This window comes from Sciurus carolinensis, chromosome 3, assembly GCF_902686445.1.
Source record: "Sciurus carolinensis chromosome 3, mSciCar1.2, whole genome shotgun sequence".
NCBI classification, from domain to species: Eukaryota; Metazoa; Chordata; class Mammalia; order Rodentia; family Sciuridae; genus Sciurus; species Sciurus carolinensis.
In genome coordinates this window covers 121,122,045-121,147,882 of record NC_062215.1, presented here as the reverse complement: position 1 = coordinate 121,147,882, position 25,838 = coordinate 121,122,045, and the positions used below count along the sequence as shown (strand labels likewise).

Below are 25,838 nucleotides of genomic sequence, written 5' to 3'. Positions count from 1 at the left end.
AAAGTCAAGGGTCATGTTTTTTTCTCACATGGAAGCTAGAGAAGAAATGAAAGGTTGGGGAGGGAATTAATGAAAACTGAAGGGAGACTGAATAGAGGAAAGGTGCCAGGGAGAGGGAGGTGGGAGGGAAAGAGAAAATATACAGAATGATATTGGCCAAATTATATTGTTATTCATGTGCATGTACAAATATTTAACAACAAATCCCATGTTATGTACAATTATAACATACCAATAAAAATATGGAAAAAATGAACTAAGGATACATGCAATACAGATGAATTTCAAAATAACCATACTGAAAGAAGCTAGAAAAGAGTACTTAATTAAATGATCCATTTACATATAATTATAGAAAATGCAAATTCATTTCAAGTGACAGAAACAGATGAGAGGTTGCCTTGGGAAAAGGGGTGAGAATGGTTCAAGGGAGGGATTAAAAAGGAGCAAGAACATTTTGGAGTAATGGTTATCTTCATCATCTTCATTGTGATGATGGTTTCATGGGTATACAAAGGGCAAAATTTACCAAATTACTTTAAATATGTCCAGTTTATTGTACATCAATTTTATTTAAATAAATGTTATGAAAATTTAAAAATCTGATAATTCTAAATTATAGTTTGATTTTATATGCTGACATTTATTGGATTTATTGCTTTTTCAAAGTTGGCTATTTTAATTGAGAAAATAAATTAGTATTTATCCAAAATTCTTTCTGAAAGTCAAATTCAGTGTTGCCTCTAATAAAGAATCATATTAAGGGGTAAGGGTGTAGCCTAGTGGTACAGTGTATGCCTTAGCATGCATGAGGTCCTGGGTTCAATCCCTAGCACTAGGGGAAAAAAGACAAAGACACCAACATTCATGAAAACAAGGCATTAAACAGAATTATCAGACAAATTTTTCAAGCTTTTTCTGATCTGAAACCTCCCTTTCATTGCTATTGTTTATTAATTTCATGGGATTCTACATGAGATCCTAGTACCTATGTATGGTATTTTTTAGAGGGTCTATATAGGAGGCAGAGATTTCCAGGCCCCCAGATAGGGTTTAAGTGACCATGAGGAAAGGGACTGGACCTGCACACTTTGGGACAAATTTTAGAGAACTCAAGGAGAATAAAAGAAAAATAAGTTTCTAAATTTTTTAATAGTTCTAAAACATAAATATATTATCTAGTATCACAACATATATAGCCTAGAACACGATAGTTAGTGGAAAAAGCATAAAGCTTATTTAATACGCTTTCATATTAGAGAAAAAATTCACATGATTTATAAATAACAGACACATAATCTTTAAAGAAAAAAGTGATTTCCTACTTTTCTTACACTGATTTATATAGTCTCCTTTCTCTGTAAGTGCCACTTTGGCTTCAGGAATCAAATGGAATTGTCTAATATGTAGCCTTAGAACCCAATATTTTCTAATGTTACATTTTGTGGTGAACAATATCATGTTTGATAAAGAGTAATTCAAGGTGAGTTGTGGGTTATCTTTTAATATTTATTCTTTTTTAATAAATTTTTTTTAGTTGTTGATGGACCTTTTTTTCTTTATACGTGGTGCTGAGAATCGAACCCAGTGCCTCACTTGCTAGGCAAGCGCTCTACCACTGAGCTACAACCCCAGCCTGAGTTGTGGGTTATTTTAACCATTATCACAAAGAATATTTTCAGTAGTTCCTCAAGGTGCAGTGTGAAAAGAATAAAGAGGTCAAATACCATTCATAAGGTTATAGAAACAATCTGAGTATCAATTAGAAGTGATAACATGTCTATCATAAATGTTAAGAAAGACTATCAACCATGAATGTTAAGTAAAATAGAAAATAACAGGAAGTCTCCTACAGCGTTTGAGGCAAGTGAAATGAGATACTCCTTTGGAAGAAGGTTTGGCAGTTTCTTTTTCTTTTTTTTTTTTTTTTATTGTAAACAAATGGGATACATGATGTTTCTCTGTTTGTACATGGCGTAAAGGCATACCATTTGTGTAATCATAAATTTACATAGGGTAATGTTGTTTGATTCATTGTTATTTTTTTCCCTTCCCCCCCACCCCTCCCACCCCTCTTTTCCCTCTATACAGTCCTTCCTTCCTCTATTCTTGCCCCCCTCCCTAACCCTAACTCTAACCCTAACACTAACCCCTCCCACCCCCCATTGGCAGTTTCTTATTAAACTAAACATACACCTACCAGAGGACACAAAAATTCTATCCCAAGAAATTTATCCAAGAGAAAGACATTCACAGAAAAATATGTTACAAGAATGTCTATAGCAGTTTTATTCCTAATAGTAAAAGCAAACAAACAAAAGCAGAAATGGTGTAGCAATATAAACATACAACATGAATAAATCTCAAAAGCTCAAAAGCATTATGATGGGTGAAAGAAGTCTTAGGAAGTTTTAGGGCAAGAAAATCTAACACAGGATACAAAAGAATCAGAAAAGTAGTCGCACATGATGGTGAGGTGGTGGGATGGAGATGGCCTGGGCAGGGGCAGTAGGAAACTTTTTGGATGATTTCAATGGTCTCAATTTTGAAAAAGGTTTAGATTATGCAGTTGCAAAAAACTCAGGAAATTTACACTGAAGATTTGTGCATTTACTGCATGTAAATTTTAAATTAAAAAATTAAAAATAAATAGTAAACAATCATAAACATGCTAATGTATTGGGTAGTATGCTTACATATGCAATTTATTTTGAAATGAACTGAAAAGAAAGCTAGACAGGTAAATAGTAAAACGAGTAAAATGTCAAATCCATGTGGTTGGTGTTTGGTTATTCACTATAAAGTTCTTTCAACTTTATTATATATTCAAAATTTTCATATTAAAATGATGGGGAAAAGTCATTAGTTGGTTTTATGTTTTTCATATATATCCTTTGCTTAAAGTAAATATTCTTTCTGTAAGACATAGATTCTATTGCAGCACAGGAACCAAACATTAGCTTCTGAATTTTTTAAAGGATCCTAAAAGGTAGATGATACATATATAAACAAGGTTAAAGAAGAGAAGAAACATATATATTACTGAAGGTAAGAGAAGAAACATTGTGGGGCTGGGGTTGTGGCTCAGTGGTAGAGCACTTGCCTAGCAAATGTGATGCACTGGGTTCAATCCTCAGCACCACATAAAAATAAATATATAAAATAAAGGTATTATGTCCATCTACAACTAAAAATTTTTAAAAAGTGAAAGTCAAATTACATTAAAAGTAATTATTGATGTTTATTGTCACTGCAATGAGTATAACTGAGTATCAAAATGAGTACCATTTTTAAACATCTTCTAACTACTGAATGAAGAACCACGAACTGTCTTATCCAAATTTGTCCAAAATTTGGATATTTAATCATCCTTTAAAACATGGATGCTGGGCATGGTGGCACACACCTGTAATCCCAGTGACCTGGGAGGCTGAGCCAGGAGAACGGCAACTTCAAGGCAAGCCTCAGCAACTTAGTGAGGCCCTCAGCAAAATAAACATGGACTGGGGATGTAGCTCAGTAGTAAAAGTACCTCTGGGTTCAATCCCCAGTACTAAAAAAAAACCACAACAACAAAAAAAAAAAAAAAAAAAAAAAAAAAACCCCACAAAAAAACCCACTAAACACTTTCCTTTGTACCCATTATGATTATCAGTATGTTACACCACATATAGGCTAAAATAACACCCATTACTTTTTGAGAGCTTTGGAGAAAATTGGCATAAGTTTATCAAACAAGATGTGTTTCCCATCTCTGCATTTATTAGTTTAGGAACTTGAGCAAATTACCTTATATAAGCTTCTTTTTTCCCTTATATGTATAAAAGGGAAAGATGATAATTTATAACATATGACTATTTTGAATATCAAACAATACAACCATTGTACATGTGTGTTTTAACAAATGGTAGATAGGAAGTAATAAAATTAAGTTTGTTATAAAAAAGTAAGTGTGCATATAAGATACAAAACATTCAATTTGTAGAATACTGTTGAGTGCCTTAATTTGTTTAAATAGAATAACATCCTCTATTCATTTGTCAGTTCAAAGAGTAACTGAATAGGATTTGTTTTGTTTTCTCCCAGAGTTGAAAGAAATAATGTAGAAAGTCAAAGAAAAATAAGCTTGCTGCATTGACAGTGTGAAAATACAGAAACTCAGATCAAGGAGTGAAATGCAGAAACGTACTCTTTTTAGTTTAATGTCTGTACTTGCTGAAAAGCAACCTACTTCACTGGGTCTTGTTATTAAACACTCAGAAATTTTACCCATAATGTTTTGTTCCTGTTACTAGCACCTGTTAAGTAGATGGGCACATAGCCAGAGTTACTAAAACAGGTGGAAGGGGGAGTCAAGGTGGGACAGGAGGATATTAAGTATGATCCCCTACCACCCACAAGTGAATAGCAAAATCTCCTGATAGGTTGAATCTATCTGAATGAGAAGGTGCACGATACTGGAGTGATGGGAAGCCCATACCTTTGGGAAAGCATATAGTACTGTCTCTTGTTATTTGTACTATGTTATTTTACCACATTCTTTGTTGTTTTCAGTATCTTTTCTTTTGCAGTTCTGAGGATTGAACCCAGCACCCTTGCACCTGCTGTGTATACTCTACTGTTGCACTATATCCCCAGACATTTGGCACTCTTTATCAATCATACAGTTTACATTCTTACATATTGTTACAACTGGCTGAAACTAAGTAGTTGCAGCTTACCCTTTTAGTTGGGACTTAGCTCTCTTGTTTGTTATACTGCCCACAACTCCCTACTGTCTTTCACACTAGGTGTATTTCCTGCCTGGTCTGTATGGCATCTGGACCCTGGTCTAGTCAGATTTCAACAGTGATGATATATTAGAAATTTTTTAGTGGTCTGTTTCTATCCTACTTCTGACCCCACTAAAAATGTCAAGCATCGCAGATGCCTTTTTGGGTAGATAAATCCCTTTCTATCATTTCACCAAAAGTTGGTGATGAATTAAAAGAAGAGAAACTCAAAAGCTACCTTAAAAAAAAAATCTCTGCCAGAACTGAAGTCTAAAGACACCCTGTTTTGAAATTCTCTAGAAATGGAGAGCAAACACTGCTGTTATACAGCACTGCACCTGCTCTGCAGTGCACACAGCAATGCTTTCTTTCTTTTCTCTGGTATTGTGCTCCTCTTACCAGACTTGTTTTTCAAGATGTAAATTTATTATGCAGGATTGCTTAGATGTGGCTAGTGTCTGAAAATTTGGGGCAAGATCTAGCACACTGTAACTATTTAACTGCTTTGTAATCATCATAATATCTATAAAATCTCTGAAAGCTTAAGAGATATTAAACAGTATTTATTAAGTATGCACAAAAAGAGAATAGATTTTTCAATTAGTAGATAATAAGTATTATAATTTAACACACGAAGATAATTTTATCATCTTGCTTGTGAGGTAATCATTTCTACTTTCCCAAATGGTTATTATACATAGGATCAGATTCAGAAAAATTTATTTTTAGCCCACGTATAAATATTTCAGCTTATTCTAACATGTCAGTAGAGGTTAAGCATCCCTAATCTGAAAATTCAAAGTCCAAAATCTGAAACTTTTTGGTCACTGACATGATGCCACAAATTGAAAATTCAACACCTGATCTCATGTTTTAGGACACAAAATGTAGGCACACTAGAAATACTGTATAAAATTACTGTCAGGGTGTGTGTATAAGGTGTATATGAAACATAAAAGTATTTCATATTTAGACTTGGGTCCCATTGCCAAGACCTCATTATGTACATGCAAATATTCTCAAATTGGAAAAAACTGGAATTCTAAAACACTTAAGCATCAGATAGGGGCTACTCAACCTAACTTTCTTTCTTTCTTTCTTTTTTTTAATTACATGGACAGTTTTAGGTTTATTTCCTTTATTTCTTTTAAAGTTACAGACCCTACTACCAATTTCTTAACTTTTGGAACAGCCAACACTTTGTTAGTCCTATTGCTTGTAAGTCTGAAATCTATTTGCAAACTTTGAAGGGCAGAAATGGAATAGAATTCACATCATTCTTAATATGGGAATGAGACCAAACTGAAGGATTTTAATGTAAATCATCCAAGCTAAAATTTCATATTTTAATCTTAAGCTTGAATCAGCAATGATTTTTTACAAATGTTTTCTTCTTCTTCTTTTTTTTCCCCCCACTATTCTTTTGAGGCTGAATCAAAGAAAAGTGTTGAATATGTGGGCTGCAGGCAACTGCATTTCTCAGGAAGCATAAAGAAACATTTCCTCCTATATAAAGGCTTAGTTAAGCCTTTATTTAATAGTATGAGGAATGATTATTGGAGTTTAAGTATTAAGACAGCCAAACTTTCTTTGGCTCATCAGGTAATTCCCACATTAGGAAAAATTTTCCCTGGAACTTTTATCAACTCTTCTCCAGGGAACTCAATTGGTGCAAGCTGGGGTACTTTTATATTCTTGCATAGGTATGAAAATATTGCCTCAACAAAATGGTTAGATTTACTAAATAAATAGAATGGTGAACTGAGAGCATCCTTAGATGTGTTGAGTTAAAAAGACTACATATCAGATAAAATTTCATTAAGGTTTCCTTGGAATCTTTTATATTAGTCTACAATACAAGCATAAACACTCAATGGGACATCAAGCCAAGAGAATAAAACCATGGAAGAAAAGTAATTTGGGAATCAATCCTTGATACTGTATACAAATACAAAATCCTATATACATATATATGAGTTTTAAAATCTCTGATGCCACAATTTTGGCTCAAAAGTATGTTTTCATATTATACATCCCATTTCTTATCCTCAAGCAAAATTTGGTACAAATAGAATTTTTTCTGTATCTATGATACGTATCTATTTTGTCTCTTTCCTATCCTTACCAATCACAATTCCATACCATCCTTTAAGAACTGTATTAAACAGCTCCATATCAATGACACTCTCCATACCAACTGGAATTAACCTGTCCTTTTCTGCTTTCAGCATTTTATATTTCCATCAGCACCTAGCTAAAAGTCCAAAAAAGCTAGACTTCTTGGGACAACATTCTTAAAAAAAACACAAAACTTTACATAAAATCAAGTCCTCAGTACCTTCTATGGCAAAAGCTTTCATCATACACAGTCAACTCAAAACCTTTTTTGGAAAATACTGCAGAATGTGCCATGCAGATAATAAAGGAGGACTGGAGTCAGCTGCTGGGTTGTTGGGGTAAAAGTTTCATAAGTTACAATTATCTCACTCCTTTTAACAACTTCTGTTTAGGATTTCTTCTTCTTCTCCAGGGTCACATACCATCTGGTAAACATAGCAGCTGAAGACCCTGTTTGGTTTCTGTTCTATGTGTAGCACCAAGTCTCTGTCGAAGTAGACTTCATGGCTGTATGTCTGTAATAAAAAACAGTCTTATGGAATCTCATTTTCATAGAATGATACTCATTGTTGTGTCACTAGGGATCATCAAATATACATGTAGAGGCAAAAACATTTATTTTTAATTGTTTGTGGATATACAGATTACTAATAAAAAAGAAAACACTGTACAAAATATAGAAAATGAAAACAATTCTGAACTTGGGAGTCTGAATATCCATATTCTGTAGTGAAACACTGCTGATATCTATTTTACTGTGTGAAGGAGTGCAAGCTGTTGTGCTTCTCAAGTTTTCCATTGATAAAACAAGTCCTGGATAGAATGTCTGCTGTTCCTTTTAACTTTTATATTCTGTAATAGTTGGAAGAGAAGATAAATGTTTCTAAAAGTGCCTGGAAACCCAACTTGCTTAGACATGGTCTGGAATAACTGCAGACTCATTATCTTATACTTTGCATTCACCAAAGGCATAACTGGGAGAAAATCAGATTATGGGAAGGAAATAGCAAGTCTCAGGAAAACACTATAGTTTTCTTTTTAAGGCCTTCACTAAGGGAAGCATCCCTTAATACTGAGGAAGCTTAAGAACCCTCATTTGTTTCATGTATCAGACAATAACTTTTTTCATGTGGTCACCAGCATAGATGAGTCTGGACTCAAGTGAAACAGTAACACCTTTTCCAGTAAATGGCACTCATAAAGAAAACTCTTATAATTTTTGTCCCATGGTTTCTACTTACCACATCCCATGACTCCACTAGTGGAATGCTTTTAAGTAAAGTTCCATATTCATTACAGTGGAAATCCAGGTGCGCTTTTCCTTCCGCATCAATTTGCGTAACAGCTACCACAGAAAGCAAATCCAACTCATCTTCATAGTCCACAATTTTGAAAGTCTTAGGGATAGATGGATAAGGCAGATGAAAAGAGGGGTCAAATCCAGTTATTTAGTTAGGAATATTCCTACATTTACAATTTAACTATGCTATTACTTAAAATCACATAGCAAAAGGAAAAGTGAACATGTGGAAAAGTAAGTAAAAATGTGTCTCTACTCATATGCCTGGTAGAACATCAGCCTCAGACTTTGAAGAGTTAGCAGTATCCTATAGATTTTGACAAATGGAGCCAAGTTTATATATATCTCAAAGTATAAATGAAATTCTCTACAGTGACAGCAAACCAGACCTCTTCAAATTCAAAAGAAGTAGTCAACTGCTGCCTTTGATGTGTGTTCAAGGGTTCCTGGATAGGTCTAAATATATGAAGCTCAGATCTGAAAACTGAAGACTGCTCTCTGAGCTCTAAAAGTTCTCACACTGGAAAAACAGTCCTTTCAAGAAGGACTGATAACCTATCTTGCACTATTTATGACTCTATTTGCCATCCTTTAGGTTCTTTTAAAAATCCTTTTTGGTTCCCTAAATAAAGAAAAATGATGCCTGTACTTTAGAGACTGAAACACAACCCACAGAATAGGACTGGATCAAGAAGGGTTAGCTATGGTAAAGAGAGAAAAAAACAAAAACAAAACAAACAAAAAACAAAACTCTGCCTCTAAGGAGAAAACCTGGATTTCAACAGCCTTCTCACAGGGGAAGCAGATCAGTGCCCGGTCAGTCAAGAATGAACCAGAGAGACAAAAGGCACATCTTGGCTGAGTGCCTGTTACCAACCTTCAAGAAAGGCACATAAAGTTTCTCTTAATCATCGAGTAAGTGAATTAATCCTTCACTTATGTTTGGTCAAACTCCTCTTTAACCCATTTGTATTTTCTGTCTTTACTACCTTATGACAAAAATTTATAGATCTGTTTTCTATGACTCCTTTATATCTACTTTTTTGCCTTATTACTATGGTCAAATTTCAAAAGGTGACTTCTTACCTATTAATGATTTTATAGATTTTAGCCAGAATCCCTTTCAACTTTTCCTTCACAGGCTAAAAGATTTTGCTTCATAACCTCATGAAGCAGAGCATCTCTCTATTTATTGTCACCCTTGGTCCCTCACTTAGTCCTACTACTTTTTGGCAATTTGAGTAAATCTTTCTTGAATATACTTTTATATATGGTATAGGAAGGTTTTTTGCTTTGTTCTTAATAGGTTTCTGTGATCCCAAAGAATATACCTTTTTGATTTGTTTTTTTGACAGATGCCACTTCTGGGCCACATCTAACCTATTTAAAAAAGATTTTCAAAAACTATCCTTAGAAGGGTACTCTAAGAATGTTTCCACCTAGATATGCTCATACAAATAATACAGTTATATGGTTTAAGTGTATATAGTATTATGCAATAGTTTTATATTTGAGGCTTTCACAATACTTTCAATGCCTCTAAAGGAAAGAGATAAAAATATATTAGTGCCTGGTGATGCCAAGTTGAGGGCAAAGGTTGAAAGGATTTATTATACCCTCACACCTACTTCTGACCCATGAATATTAACAAACATGTCCATATCTAGTAAGTAAAAAAATAAGGTAAAGGTCATAAAGGCATGATGATATAATCTTGAGAATTTTCCATTAGGAGATTTTCTTAGAAAATACATCAAGAAAAGAAAACAATGAGTTAATAATGTTTTCAAATTATTCTGGCCCTCTGAATTTTCATACAAACAAAATATTATGAACAATTCCAATAGGAAAATAGAGGATGATAATGAGGCTACAGTAGTTGACATAGCAAACATAATCCTACCATTTGGCCCGTAGGAAATCCCTAGCCCCAGTCTCTACCCAGGGTCTGAGAAGCAATAATTTGAAACTTATAATGTAAGTATACACTAGTATGCTTTGTTATCTTTGGCTAAAGTAATACCTCTTGTTCTGGGTCATCATCCAGAAGGTTAAAACATTTTCTGACCACCCGTCCAGAAGCTGTAATGGTGACTAAATTTTCATTCTATCACATAGAAAGAAAAAAAAAGATGCAACAAATTCTGTTACATGCAGTCAAAGGCAAAATCATATTAACAAATTGGGTAAAACTAACCAGCCCTTTTCCAACATCCACAATTCTTTCCTCAACTGAAAAAATTCTGAATCAGATTTCTAATCCTTCAGTTAATAAAAATACTTTATTATGATAATGGCTTTAAGTGGATAAAATATCAGAATGGACAAAAATTAATTAATTAAAAGGTTATACATTTGCTGCTTAATTCATCTTTTTGACTTAGCAAATCAAAAAATAGCAAATAAAAAGTAGATCTGCTTTTAGAAATTTCCCTCCTCATCATTTTCTTTATGTTCTTGATTTATACACTAAGGAAAAGTACAAAAGGAAAAGTACCATCTGGAGTTCAAGTATGGGATGCAGGTTTAGACATTTACAGTATCTCCCCAACCCTAAGTTTGCACAAGTAATTGGACCCAAAGGTTGAAATTTATCAAAAACTTAAGAGAAACCCAGAAGAATAAGCAAAAGACAAACTCAATATAATCAATCAACTCTTTTCAAATCTCTTAAGTACATGGGTCTAAGACTGGCTACCAATGTAGACAAAATGAATAAAATTATAGGGTTATGCTACTGTTTTCAGGCATACTCAAAGGCAAAAATATATGCATATCACCTACTCTTACACAGAAAGACAATTATATACAAAGGATTTTAAAGTATTTCTGACTTACTTTGTTCTCCCTCTTGGCCAAAATGACAAAATCCTCAGAGATCTGATGCTGAGAACTGTTATTTTCTATTTCATTTAGCTTTAAAACTCTGAAAAAGAAAAAACAATCTAAGACTCTAAGAACTTGAAAACTATCAAAGTGCCAAAGCTGAACTACTTGTTTGAAACTCAACAAATGAAAATTATTTAATTAATCTGCAATATTCATGTTTGATCACCAAAGGTTCATTAAACTCCTTCCAACTCAGAGAATTTATTAAATAACTGTGAAAACAGGTAATCCTGAAATAGGCAACAAAGACGCTTGCTCAGGCCTAAACATCTTTCAAAATGGTTTAATTAAATGTAATGTATAGAACCTCACCTCTCACCTGCAACAGGTCTTTAATATCTCAGTCTTAATGATGGCATTACAATAGGTATTTCCATTTTTATTTCTGAAGATAGAATAAGATATCTATGAACAATATTTAGAGTCAACTGTAAAACAGACATGATCAGCAACTAAATCTGCACTATGCATTTTTATGATACAGTAATATTTAAAAGTTGTAACGGACAAAATGTTTTTCTTAGGATTAAAGATTTGGGTTTTCTGGCCAAGGAGGCCCAGCCACTAGGCCCAACCCAGCACTGCCTCACCCATGCCGTCTCCTGCACTAAGGCCCAGTACCAGCCCCAGGTCTAGCACCCACTCTGGTTGATCATCCATCAACACATGGGGGCGCCTCTGCCCACAAGCAAGGATTATTCCTGACCTGGAGGCCACCATCGCTAGTGGGGCAGTACCCTTCTTGGGATACCACATTATCAAGTTCCTCCCAGGCATCAGGCTATTGAAGACTAGGAGGTTTGAACAGTACTGTATAGTTTTATTGTGGAATTTTTTTAATTAGTAGTATCTTATGATTATTCCTATTATACCTACTATTACTCCTACTTTTTTTTAATTAATAATTTTTGCACTCTATTTTCCTCTTATCTATTTGTCTCCTTGGAGACTCTTTCTCCCTTTTCTCATGCTAACAGCCAATTTCTTTTAATTCCATTTTCACTACTCCTATGACATAGTACCTCCACAGACTCACTTCTTTTCTCATTAATGTTGTAGCCTACACCCATCCCCATCCTCTTTGTCCAAAATTGGAAACTGTGGTCCTTATTGCAAACCTATTGGTTAAGCTGTAGATAATAATTGAATTCTAATCTCTGTTTATTAAGACAATATCTTAATAGGGGGAATTTGAGTTAAGGATGCATATTGTTTGTATGGTGTGCTGCTAATATTGATCTCTCACTTCAAGGTGAGGTATTGGAAACCTGCAGGGACACTAGAAGTCTATAGGGAGGAAACTGTAATACCTCGGATTCACAGTGCTAGAGGGGAAGATGCATGAACAACATGAGAAAACAAGGGAAGAAAGATCCCCCCAAAACCTAGATGCTACATCAATAGAATCTAATGACAGCATGGCAGAAGAAATGTCAGAAAGGGAGTTCAGAATGTACACAATTAAAATGATTCGAGAAGCAAACGCTGGGATAAAAGAGCAAATGCAGGCAATGAATGATCACACCAATCAATAATTAAAAGAGCAAACGCAGGAAGCAAAAGATCATTTCAATAAAGAGATAGAGATTCTGGGAAAAACAACAAACAGAAATCCTTGAAATGAAGGAAACAATAAACCAAATTAAAAACTCAATAGAAAGCATCACCAACAGGTTAGATCACTTGAAAGACAGACCTCAGACAATGAAGACAAAATATTGAATATTGAAAACAATGTTGACCAAACAGAGAAGATGGTAAAAAATCACAAACAAAAACTATAAGAATTATGAGATATCATGAAAAGACCAAATTTAAGATTGAGGAAGGCACAGAGATACAAACCAAAGGAAAAAATAACCTATTCAGTGAAATAATATCAGAAAATCTCCCAAATCTGAAAAGTGAGATGGAAAATTAAATACAAAAGGCTTACAGGACACCAAATGTACAAAATTACAACAGATTCACACCAAAGCACATTATAATGAAAATACCTAACATACAAAATAAAGATAGAATTTTAAAGGCTGCAAGAGAAAAGCATCAGATTATGTACAGGGGGAAACTAATATAGGTATCAGCAGATTTCTCAGCCCAGACCCAAAAAGCTAGAAGGACCTGAAACAAATTTCAAGCTCTGAAAGAAAATGTATGCCAACCAAGAATCTTATATCTAGTAAAACTTAACTCCAGATTTGATGACAAAATAAAATCCTTCCATGATAAACAAAAGTTAAAAGAATTTACAAATAGAAATCCTGTGCTACAGAATATTCTCAGAAAAATATTCCATAAGGAATATTTTGTAGGGCAGCAAAGGGAGGACTACCTTAAAGGAAGAGCCAATTGAAGGAAACACCAAGTCAAGTTAAAAACAAAAAACAAGCCAAACTGACCGGGAATACAAGTCATATCTCAATAATAACCCTGAATGTTAATGGTCTAAACTCATCAATCAAAAGACACAGACTGGTAGATTGGATTAAAAAGAAAGACCCAACAGTATACTGCCTTCAAGAGACTCATCTCAAAGAAAAAGATACCCACAGACTAAAGGTAAAAGGATGGGAAAAAACATACCACGCACATGGACTCAGTAAAAAAGCAGGGGTTTCCATTCTCATATCAGATAAAGCAAACTTCAAGCCAAAGTTAGTCAGAAGGGATAAAGAAGAACATTTCACACTGCTTAAGGGAAGCATAAATCAGCAAGACATAACAATCATAAATATTTATGCCCCAAACAATGTTGCATCCATGTAGGTCAAATAAATTCTTCTCAATTCTAGGAACCAATTAGACCACAACACAATAATTACAGGTGACTTTAGCATACTTCTGTCACCATTGGAAAGAGTTGGGTTTTCTGAGTTCAAATGCCTCATGGATCAGCTTATTCAGCAAGAGAAAATTAAAATAATTTGCTCACCACCCACACAAATATGTTCACATCATTAACAAGCTTCAAAAACACAATGTTCTCAAATGCTCAAAGTCTCAAGTGCACACAAAGAGAACAGTTGGGAGAAGCAGGTACTGTGTCCAGGATAGTTGCATGCCTCACAGTTTCCAGAGACAAAAAGATCAGATAATATTTTAAATTACTTGATTAGTTATCTTAATTAGTGACAATATTTAAAAGTGCCTATCTTTTAAAACCTGGCAAAGACTCATAGTCTTTGTAGACCTATTTTCTTAAAACTAATTATGGTTGGTAACAAACATTATAAAAGGATGAGTGGTAATAAGCATTAAAATAAGGTTTACTGAAGCTGAACCACAGTTTAAGATGTTTTGTAGATGTTAATAAACTTATTTCATTAAATCCTTTCATCCTCCTAAGAAGAGATGAAGAGAGGTAAACTGATTATTATGAAGTATAAAGAAGAAAAAAGGCAGACACTGTTCTTATTTAACAAATACTTACTGAGCATCTGTTCTGTGTTAAACACTGTGCTCAGTGGTGGGGTTATAGGTATCAACAAAACAGACCTTTTCCTTTTAATTATGGAGAATAAGTTAAAATTGCTCTATGTGCACACGGTGTATGCAAAATGATTGCTCTACGTGCACACAGTGCATGCCATGAAAATTTGATGGGTGAGTAAATCTAACATGGGTATCAGGAAAGGTCTCTGTCAAAAAGTGACATGTGAGTTGGGCCAGAACAGAAAACAGATGAACAGAAATTAGGCAGGAAGAATAGATTCTAATCCAAGAAAACAGGTCCTTAGCTGTTTAAAAACACAGCATGACTGAAGTTAACCGAGTAGGAAGAGGTCTTTCAGATCCTGCTAACTATAGTAGTCTTTATTCTAAAAGCAACAAGAAGCCACAAAATGGTTAAAACAAAATTCAGTTGCTTAGGTTTTCATACTTGTTCACATTTCTAAAAATGATTCTCACTGCTGGAGCAGAAAAAACAAAGTACAATAGTGAATTTTAAAAGCCTTGTAAGTAGTCTATTTCTGCACTCAAGGTTAGTGATGACAGGAGTCTGATCAAAATGATGAGCGGCCAGGGTAGAAACAGGCACACTTAAGAAATATTTAGTAGTGAGATAAACTGTATTAACAGAATATATGTTGTGGGTGTGGGGAGGGAAGGGAGAAGGAGAAAGGAGACTGCATGCAGGACGGGCCCAAGATGGCTAGAGTCAGGTTCCCTTGCTGAGGCTTTCTGTGGGCTATGTTTTTAGTACATAGCCAAGGTCACAAACACCCTGATTTAGTGTATGTATTCAAGGTCATAAACATCTGCTTGTGAGAATGCGCCCATTTTTTGTAACGTATTGGCAATGTGCCTTCTTTGTCTGGCCTGCATATAAAAAATGCCTGTGGAAATGGCTCAGGTGGTGGGACAAAATGAGGCTGGCTAGGGGCTACTGCTACCTCCAAATAAAGTTTACCATCTCAACTGCATTTTGTATCGTCTTCCACCTGCCAGGACCCAGAATCTTTTTCCTAGGTCTAAGTCTCCACCCTGACAATACACACAAGTGTTGAAGTGTGTGCATGTTAATGAAAGACAAGAAGGTAATATATCAAAAAAGATTCCAGATTTCAGACAGAAACTTAGATAAGAAGTTTGAGGTAGGATATAAATGTTGTGGTGTTTTGGTATACATATGATCTTTGAAGTCAAAGGAATACATAGAATCATGAAGAAAAAGAATGCCTAGTGAGAAGAAAGTCCAACTACTGAGGATATTCAATAATTAGAAAGTCTAGGTAGAGAAGAAAGAGCACATAAAATCACCAAAAAAGACATATTAGGAGAAGAAAGAAAATATTCAGGAGAAGTGACGTATCAGGGAAACTGAATGGAGAATACTTCAAGAGAGGAGAGGTCAATTTATAGGAGATGTGTAAAAGCAAGAAACCTAAAATGAAAAACAATTCACTACTTTTCCTTTGTTAAGGCTGTCTTTCAGAACAAGGACAAATCATCTTGTTTCTTATTAATCCTAGAAAATTAGGATCTGATGAGGAGAGTTAATTTGTAATTCCCTTTCGTTTACATATCATCAACCAAAGAATATACTCAAATATAAATATTTACAAATAGTAATGATGAAGTTAAAGGAATGAAGTTAGATTTTCTAAATGTCAGTTTCTGAGGAAGTGCCCTATAATAAGCTAATTATTTTCATAATTGGCTCAAGAGTTAGCTAGTGAAAATAAAGATGCCAATAAACACTACCAAAAGCTGTTTTTAATTTTAAAGTGCTTCTGAGATTACTCACTTGACTTGATTTGGGCCAACATGTATTATTCTACCAGAAGCATCAGGATGAAAATAAATCCAGTCAGATTCCAAAGAACAGCACTCCATTTCTTGGATCCCATTTTTTGCCTGAAGTTGGAAAAAAAAAAAAAATAACAAAGATTAGGGGTAAGTCAAATAACTTTCAAATCTAACACTAGTGATGTGTCAGAAACTCCAAAGTACAGGAAAGAGACAATATTAACCAGTTGAACTGGATGTGCAGGAGGGCTCAATTAGGATACCTAAACTTAAGAAATTCAGAAACTTCATAGATTTCCTCTATACCAAACATTTATTATACCTTACAAATAATAATATAAGTTACCATATCTCAAGCACATACTTTATGTTATGGTCACTCCTTAATTTTGATCTTAATAACTGTCGAACAGACATTAACTCTATTTTATGGCTAAAGAAACTGATACATAAAGAGAATAAATCATTTGTCCAGTTTTGAACCTACTATGTAGAAGACTCCAAAGTCCATGAACTCTCCATTATAACCATCTTAATTATGCTCATGCAGTTCTATACAACTTCCTTCTTCCTTTCCCAACCCAACCACCTGTCAATCAGAAGAGTGGGTAACATAAAATTAAACACGTAACCACACTAATGCCTCAGAAACAGGTCACATAAATCTCCTTGGATAAGTAAATGTTAAATTCTCAAATCTAGTGGGGTGTAGTGGCACGGGGTCCAGCTACTTGTGAGGCTCAGGAGGAAAGATCATTTGAGCCTATAAGGTTGAGACCAGACTGAGCAATATAGCAAGATCCTGTTTCAAAAAACAAAAACAAAAACCAGCTCTTTCATATTTGAGGAAATAATCTAATACTGCTTAGCAATTAAAGCAAGAAAAGATATTTATTTCACTACAATATATTTATACATGAAATTGGAAAAATGCTGTATGACACATGATCACATGTGTATGCAAATATTTTACCTTATTCATAGGAGCACTGGGAACTAATGTTAGCATAGATATATAACTTCTTCAGCTTTATTAAAGTCATTTAATTTCTTTCCTAGTGGATTCTAATAAAAGCTCTGAAATTTTAGAGTTCATAAATTCCACTGGCATATATTGACAGGTTACTATATTTTAGAAATCACAGTAGGCATTTGTACCTGATATGAATTAGATATCAAGCTGCTTATAGTCTAGGGTGGAAACAGAAACAGAAATAGGAAATAATAAAGCAGTACAGAAAATGAAGTAACTGAGCATGTACAGGATATCTGAACAGGGAATTACCAAGAAACCAATCCAGATGAACAGAATTTCCAGAGGAAAAAAAACCTTAAACTAAGCCTTAAAGGATAAGCAGAAAATAGGTGGAAGAAGAGACAGCACAGAACAAAAGTACAGAAGTATTAATCCACAGAGCATGTATGCACATAAATACGAGTAGTAGCTAAAATTAAGTATAGTATATAGGCATGAGGCTGGAAAGATAAAGGCTTGGGCTATGGTGTTAAGTGCTCTGTATATCATAATTCTAAAAATTTGGGAATTTAAAACATTTTATATATCAAATTAATAAGTGAGTTTGAGTCTTTTATCAATTTTTACAAGTATTTCTAATGGGAACGGTGGTATTATTATACTTTATATGTAAGAAAACTAATGCAATTATACATCTTGATTGTGATTATTAAAATTAATGTCTGTAATGGTACTGGCTCCAGAAGCTCCACTGTTTAAAACATGTACATTCTATACATATCTTTCTTTAGGAGGATGTTCTCTTTAATATAATATCTAAATATAACATGCAAAAAATTCTCTTTGTAAATACTACTAGAAGCTTTATTACCTCCTCCTGTAGTTTTTATTATTTGCTCAAATGCTAGATTTAAAGCTCAGGGTAATAAAAGAAGCTATGAAATATTTTCTGAAATCTTATTTGGCTATTTAATGTGTTTTGGGACTATCCACTCTTCTGACTAACTGGAAGGAAGGTAAAGGGCATATGAATAATTAAGGCAATGTCATAGCAATAAAACTGCCCAGCAAAAATAATATAACTGGTATTAAAGAATGAGAGTGCATGATAGGGATGTTTGACATAAAAATTAAAGGCATCTATATATGTATACGTACAAATATATATAAAAACACATACATGCATTATGTATGTATAAATATATAAATGAAAGAACATGTATTATCAGTTATTATATAAGAACATGTGCTAAATGTTCAGAATGTAAATTATGCAGGGTTTGACTGGATATAAAAGTTAAATGACAAAGAGAAGTGACTGGTGGCTGAAGGATATCCTAGCTAGGAGGTAAACAATCAAATGAAGGTTTGTCATGGCAGGAAACAGCCCATAGAAGGTCCTTTACAAAACAATATAAAAGAGGATGTCACTGAGCTTGGCCAAATAGAAGCCCAATGTGATAAATGAAACAAGAAAATGGAAGTAAACAATGTTCACACAAAAGAAAACTAGAAGATACTAGACAAAGTTTCCCCTAATGGCCACGATACCAAGGGAAACAGATAAACAGACCCACAACTGTGCTGATTTTCAATATAATGAACAGTAACCTGTGACTCTAAAAGTCACTGGAGCCAAAAGTGACAGTGCAAGGTCCTAGAAGAGATAGGCGTAGAATAAGTTGAGCCTACCTCAAAAAAAGCAAGCTCATCTGATGTATCAGGAGGTTCCATAAATGAACTAAGTCAGTAATACAAAATAAAAATGGAATCTCCCTCTTTTGTGGACTCACTCTTTTATACTTACCTCAATCACTGTACTGATCACAACACATCACAGTTTTTTTTACATGTCTACTTTCTTTTTAGAGTACAGGCAATGTGAGGGAAGTAAATGCAGTCCTGGCCATGTCCGGCACATAGTAGGCCCTGGATAAATGTTTGTCAAATAGCAAATCAAAGCCTAAATCATGTTTTAAAAGAAAATGAAGAAAAATGAACCCAAGGGGTAGACATTTCTATTGTTTTGCCATATATCAATTCTTCATACTCTGCCTTAAATAACTTAATATTCTTTAGAATTTGGTGTTACAATGCCAACACCGTGATCTCCAGAATTCCATTTGGTTCTGCCATTGAAGGCAAATAGCAACAAATCACAAAGAAATAGAACCAATAATATATTCCACAGCAATTTCAGAGGCTGTCTGAATATATTCCATCAGTGATTCCCATGTGGAACATGAGAGATGCTTTGGATTCCTTGCTTGGGAGATTGGTAAGGAAAAAAATTCTTGATCCTTAAGAATTTTCAAATGTTAATGTTTTTAGATTCTGGGTGATATGCTATATTCTCTGTACTCCCATGAATTATTAAAACAAATAAGAAAGTAATTCTTAGGAATGTAGAGCTATTAGGAGATAGGGAATAAAGAATTTCTGATAAAAATTTACTACTAAAAAGTCTGATTACTCATGATTACCAACAAATTATCTTTTAGAGCACAAATATGGAAAACTCCTTTCTGTTTCTTCTTATTGGGTGTGATGATGTAGTGCCAAGGATGGCCTCCAATCTGAAAAGCATTCTCCAGGGATGACACCTCAAAGAGCAGTGGTGGTGAGTCTGTAGAGATGAACAAAAGGAATTTACCAGCATCCCTCTTCTGGTGGCCTTGGACCATTTATTAACTGAATTTAACATTTCTCTGCATGCATCATTCATGAATTTCCATTAATGAAAAATTACTATAGCAAAGGAAATCAAATGCAATCAGGAAGAAGGTTTATTGCTAAGAAATGAAAAAGTTAGGAAACAGTCTATGAGTTAACTTTCTAGACATCTGTTTTTGGGGTATGTGTGGCCTGCAGGTAAGCAGAAATAAGAGATGGACTGAAGGTGCTTATGCTGACAAGAAAAAAAAGGGCAAACTATACTTAATAAGAGTAGTAGCCATTTATTGAGCTTCTGCCAAGTGCAAGACTCTGGATTAGCTACTACTTCTAACTCCCACAACAATCCTACCAAGTAATTAGCTCTAATAATTCCTTTAAATATGGGGGAGAGCTCTTCCATATCCTAGGATTAAAGGCAGTAACTTTTCAAGATCTGTCTTGCATAAGATTTCCAATGTAGAAATGACATTAGTCATAACAAATGTAACCACTAAGGACAGACAGGGTCTGCCACAATGGAGGCTTTATTAAAGGACAGTCACTACTACTAGTATTATCACCGGACAAGTTAGCTTTAAGGTGGTTCAGATATATCCAGTAAGTCTCTCCTGGAACCTGATACCACAAAAGAAATTTCTGTTGGTATTTTTTAGTCTTCCTTTATGATCACAATTTCAGTAGTGTGGAAGGTATTGCAACTTTAGAAGATCAGAATTGTTTTTAGGCAACCTATGGGAAACACTATGTGGTCTTTTTGGGCAGGTGGCTAATCTATGACTCTTCACTGATCCCTCTAAGTTGAAAATTTAATTTTTGGCCACTACTATTATAAAAGGGACTTGTCTTAGGAAGACTGTTCATGTAAGAGTAACATGTTTTACATAGAAGTGTGTGCTTTCAGGCTTCATAAGGATTATTTACTACTTACAGTTATACATAGGATAAAAACAATGAGAAGTGTTTCACAAACTGACATTACTGAGGAGAAAGGAAGGAATAGGTATATACATATCAATTACAGTTAAGGTAGTTTTTTTTCAACTTTTAAGAAATGGGTGATATCGTTAATAAACAGTTTTTTCAAGTAATAAAAAAAAACATAACCACCCCAATGTAAAAATAGTCACAGGGCAGGAGTTGGTAAATTATGAAAAAAATATAAATACCATTAAATAATTTAGTGGTTACCAAACAATAATGGATGAGGAAAAGAATTATAAATAGGAAACTATAAGAGTCTTAATTTGGGATTAAAATTTAATTAGGTTTTAGAGATTGTAAAACAGAAATTGAAAATAGAAAAACAATCAATGCAAACAGATGTATTTAGAAAAAATACTTTTCCCAACAATTGCTAAATATGGTTCAGAAATAGCCTGAAGTCTCTGTTCATCATAACTCTTATGGGACCTGCTAATCATCCAAGAGCTCAAATTTTGACCTATAATGCTATTCTGAACTAAAAAGGTCTACGAGTTCCCAGAGAATAGCTGTTTCACTACTTATGGTGAGAAAACTTTTGGATGCACCTGGACCATTCTGTTAAAAAGCAAGGATATTTACAAGGATGGCAGCGGGTAATGTGAAAAGAATAGGAAAGTCAGCAAAAGGAAATCCTTTTGGTCAGACTGTGGAAAGACAGTCATTACAAAGAACAACAGTTATGATTAACTGGAATACTGTCAGTCAGTGAAAGGTCCAATAATACTTCAAGGAAGAGTTTTAACATGAAGTATACAAAACGTTTTGTTAAAAAAGGATTCTAATAGGACAGAATTTTCTATAACTTTAAAATGTACAGATAATCAGCCTTATATGTTTCTTTTACTGAATAAATGTTTGTTTTAAAAAATTAAAATATGTCTTAAGTAAAAATATAAAGTACAAAACAGTACTGTTGTACTTGGAATAAGAAGGCACTATTTAAAATATACATACACATATTTGCTTAATTTTGCAAAAAGAAACAACAGAAAAATAAACCAGAAACTAAAAACAATGGTTACTTCTGAAGGCAGATGTGAGATGGAGAGAGGGAAATAATAACAGGATGAAAGGGCAAGGGTTGGAAAGCAAAATTTCTCAGAGTATACCTTTTCACATAGTTTTGATTTTTCAACTATATATATATTTTATAACTTCGAGAATAAAATCAAAAGGAAAAAAGCCAACTCAAAAATTGAAAACACAGAAACGAATGAACTTAATTATATTCAATTGATAACCTAATCATATATAAAAATGATTTCAAATTACCACTGAATACATTACTCTGCATGTACACTGACTGGTCTATATACTAAAGGACAAAGAAATTACAGAGAAATTTTAACCTTCACTCCATGAGTTAGTTTTTCATAGTAATATTGGTACTGCTATATTAAACGACTACTGTATCTATTACAGGATAAAATTTTATTTAAAAACAAGAAGTTCATTGTGGGGCTGGGGATAAGGGTCAGTGGTAGAAGACTGCCCAGCATGCATAAGACCCTGGCTTGGATCCCCAGCACTTAAAAAAAAAAAAAAAAAAAAAATCAGTGTGAGCTAAAAGAAATACATATATTAAACAAAAAAGAATGATTAAGTAAGAAAAAAAAAACAAATTAATGTATTTCCCAGTTGTTTATTGAAAGGGTCTAAAAATAAGTATGAACACAACTGTCTTTGTTGTGGGTTGAACTATGTCTCCTCAAAAGAAATGCTGAAGTCTTGACCGCTTGTACCTGTCATTATGATTTTAATAGGTAATATGGTCTGTGCAGATATAATCAAGTAAAGATGAGGTCATACAGAATAAGTCAGGCACTAAATTCAATGACTGGTGACTCATAAGAGAGAGATTTGAACACATTTAGAGGAAAGAAGGCTGCATAAAGGAGACAGAGATTGGAGCTATGCTGCCATAGGCCAAGGAACACCAAGGATTGTCAGCAACCACAAGAAGCTAGAAGAGGCAAGAAAGGGTTCTTCCCTAGAGCCTTCAGAGGGAGGCTCATAGCACCCTGATTTTGGATTTCTAGTCTTTGGACAGAGAGAATACATTTCTGTTGGTTACTCAGTTTGTGGTGTCATAGCAACCCTAGGAAACTGAGAGTCTCTATTGATATTCTCTACTAAAATGGTTCCTTATGAGATCCAGGACAAGTTAAAGTAAATAAGAAAGCCTGGGACATATTATTTCAGAAAAAAGGAAATTCCCCAAGACTACTTGGGTATGTCAAAATGGAATGGAGTTCTTACAGCTGGGCTTGGTGATGCATGTTTCCCAGGAGGCTCAGGAGGAGGGTCACAAATCTGAGGCCAGCCTGGGCAACTTAGGGAGGCCCCGCCTCAAATTAAAAAGTAAAAAGGATGGGATGTAACTCAGAGATAAAGTGCTCCTGGATTCAATCCCTAATACCTAAGAGAAAAAAAACAAGGAGCTCTTATTGGCTCAATATGGGACAATCTGAGCATTAGTAAGAATAATTATGATAACTATAAATACATAGTAAAAATTCATGAATCTTATTGTATTTATATACAATAAGAAAGTAACTATCATCCAACACCTTGTTCAGAATATTAGTAAAAGGAAGGAATAAACATTTACCTTGCCTTTTAAAAGGAATTATAGTTTATCCCTAGGTTGATGAGTTACATTTTTGACTTATAGAAAAATGCTAATTACTAAAGATAGAAGAAATAATATAATTTTTAAATTGCCATTCTGCAACCTACAATGACACCAATTCAGGTAAGGCTCGTTAGTAGTTGTAGGTATATTTTCATACCACTCTTGTACTATTTATAAACAGAAAATTAGAAACAACCTAAATGCTAAAGTAGAAAATTGATTAAATATATTATAGTTGATCCATAAAGTGGCACATAAAAGTTCCTTAATACCTTAGGCAAATGCATGTATGCATTTTGATAAATCACACATAAATGGAGTATTAATTTCTCATTTTTCTTATTGTACATGTTGACATAGGTAATGTGAAAACACATTTTATAAGCATCAGAAGCTATTTCATGACAACTAAGTTCTTCTTCACCTGTATCTCCTCATAGGTAACAACTATTTATCAGGTTTTTGCGTGTCCTTACAGATATTTTAGGCAAATCTAAAAGCCTGTGATTGTGTATATACCTTTAATATGAGTATAAGTATACAAATGAATATACATGGTTTTGTACCTATTTTATTCACTTAATATTCTGGAAGTTTTTCTATGCCAGAACAAAAAGAATTACTCTTTAACAATTTAACAATTAAATTAATGATATGGTCATATCAATGAAATATTATTAGTGTCATTTACCAATGTACAAATTGTTTCCAATATTTTGTTCTTAGAAACAATGTTGTAATCGTACATTTAACATTTTCTACACATGTGAAAATATCGAGGGTAAATTCCTAGAAGAGGAATTGCTAGGCTCAAGAAGTGAACACATTAAATTTCTGGTTAAAGTTTTTAAGGTCATATTGGCAAAAAGGACATATTGACGAACTGTCCTCCATAAAGGGCCCCAACCATAAATGAGAGTGTCTCTTCCAAACCTTCACCAACCACAGGGTCAGGCTCTTTTTGATATCTGAGAATCTAAAAAGATATATCTTGTAATTTTAATATGCACTTATCAGTGACCTTGAGCTTCGTAACTGAAAGTCATTTATTTCTTATTGAATATTCTTTGTTCATCTTTAAATTGTTGTCAGCCAATTTTAAATCATATAGAAAAAAATTAAATTGGAAATTTATATCATTTAATATTCTTTAACTGAACCTGTTATCAATAAGATGTATGTAAAATTTTATGTTACTTTTTACACTGGGGTAAAAATTTAAATGTATTTTAAGAAGATAATGAGAGCCTGATCTATTTAAAGGTGGATATTGTAAAACATGAAAGCATTTTGCCACTTTCCAATAAAAAACTATCTAAAAAAAAATTGTTGTCAGCCTTGTTCTTATTGATCTGTAGACCTTTTTGTATGTTGAGAAAATTACCCACTCCCTTCATTTGTTACTTGATTTTTGAGTTAATTTATGTTGTGCATGTTTTTGTCTTTTTGCAATGCAGAACCTCTAATTTTATGTCATCAATTTAACAATCTCTTTCATGGTTTTAGGTTTTGTGTCATACTTAGAAAGGTCTTCCCCTCTCTGAGATAAAGATTCTCCCAAGTTTTCTTCTAGAACTTTAAAATCTTTGATCTATCTAGTATATATTTTCATGTAAAGAGTGAAACTTTATTATTTTCACAAGACAATCCATTTAGTAGTCATATTAACATTTAAAAAGTGGGTTAAGCTAGATACGTGCAATAAGATGAAGCTAAAAAAATACTGAATAAAAACAATGGAAAAATAAAAGAGTACCTCATTATTTCATTTGTACAGAACTCTAAAAAATATAAATTTAGTCTACTGAAAGAAAGCAAGTCACTGTTTAACTAGGGCTGTGATGAAGAGCGAACTGAGTAGGAAGGGCACAGGGAAACTTTTTGGGAGGATTAAGAATCTAAATTTACTTCCTAATTTTCTGTAATAAAAATATTTTTGCATTAAGAAGTTACTTAAAATTAAAACAAATATTGTATTGGTTAGACCTTAATAACATTGAAAAACAAATTAGGGGAAATAAAGACTACAGTCAGTACCATGTGAAGCAAACATTCAAAGTTTCCAGTAGTTCATGCTGCTACTTCTTTGCCAAATGTGTAAAAATCAGTGAATTATAAGTGATTTCATGTTCTCAAGAATTATTATTTTAAAGTTAAGAAATGTAAGCCCAGAGAGGTTAAGTAATGGGCCCACTATCATAAGAACAGCTAGTAGAGGAATTTCACTCTTTTATTAGT

At 33.7% G+C, this 25,838-nt stretch overlaps 1 protein-coding gene across 4 annotated transcripts in view; it reads right to left on the bottom strand.

Moving 5' to 3' along the window:
- Positions 1 to 3,608: 3,608 nt before the first annotated feature.
- Positions 3,609 to 25,838, bottom strand: part of Dcaf17 (DDB1 and CUL4 associated factor 17) — a 42,893-nt gene continuing 20,663 nt past the window's right edge. For 3 of the 4 annotated variants that reach the window (XM_047545661.1, XM_047545663.1, XM_047545665.1), the window contains 6 exons: positions 19,789 to 19,931; positions 16,328 to 16,437; positions 11,029 to 11,116; positions 10,214 to 10,297; positions 8,132 to 8,287; positions 3,609 to 7,405 (listed from right to left, as the gene is read on the bottom strand). In XM_047545661.1, coding sequence (XP_047401617.1) covers positions 7,265 to 7,405; positions 8,132 to 8,287; positions 10,214 to 10,297; positions 11,029 to 11,116; positions 16,328 to 16,437; positions 19,789 to 19,931 — 722 coding nt within the window. In that variant the 3' untranslated portion in view covers positions 3,609 to 7,264. The remainder of the gene's footprint in view (positions 7,406 to 8,131; positions 8,288 to 10,213; positions 10,298 to 11,028; positions 11,117 to 16,327; positions 16,438 to 19,788; positions 19,932 to 25,838) is intronic. The other variant, XM_047545664.1, reaches the window with a different exon arrangement.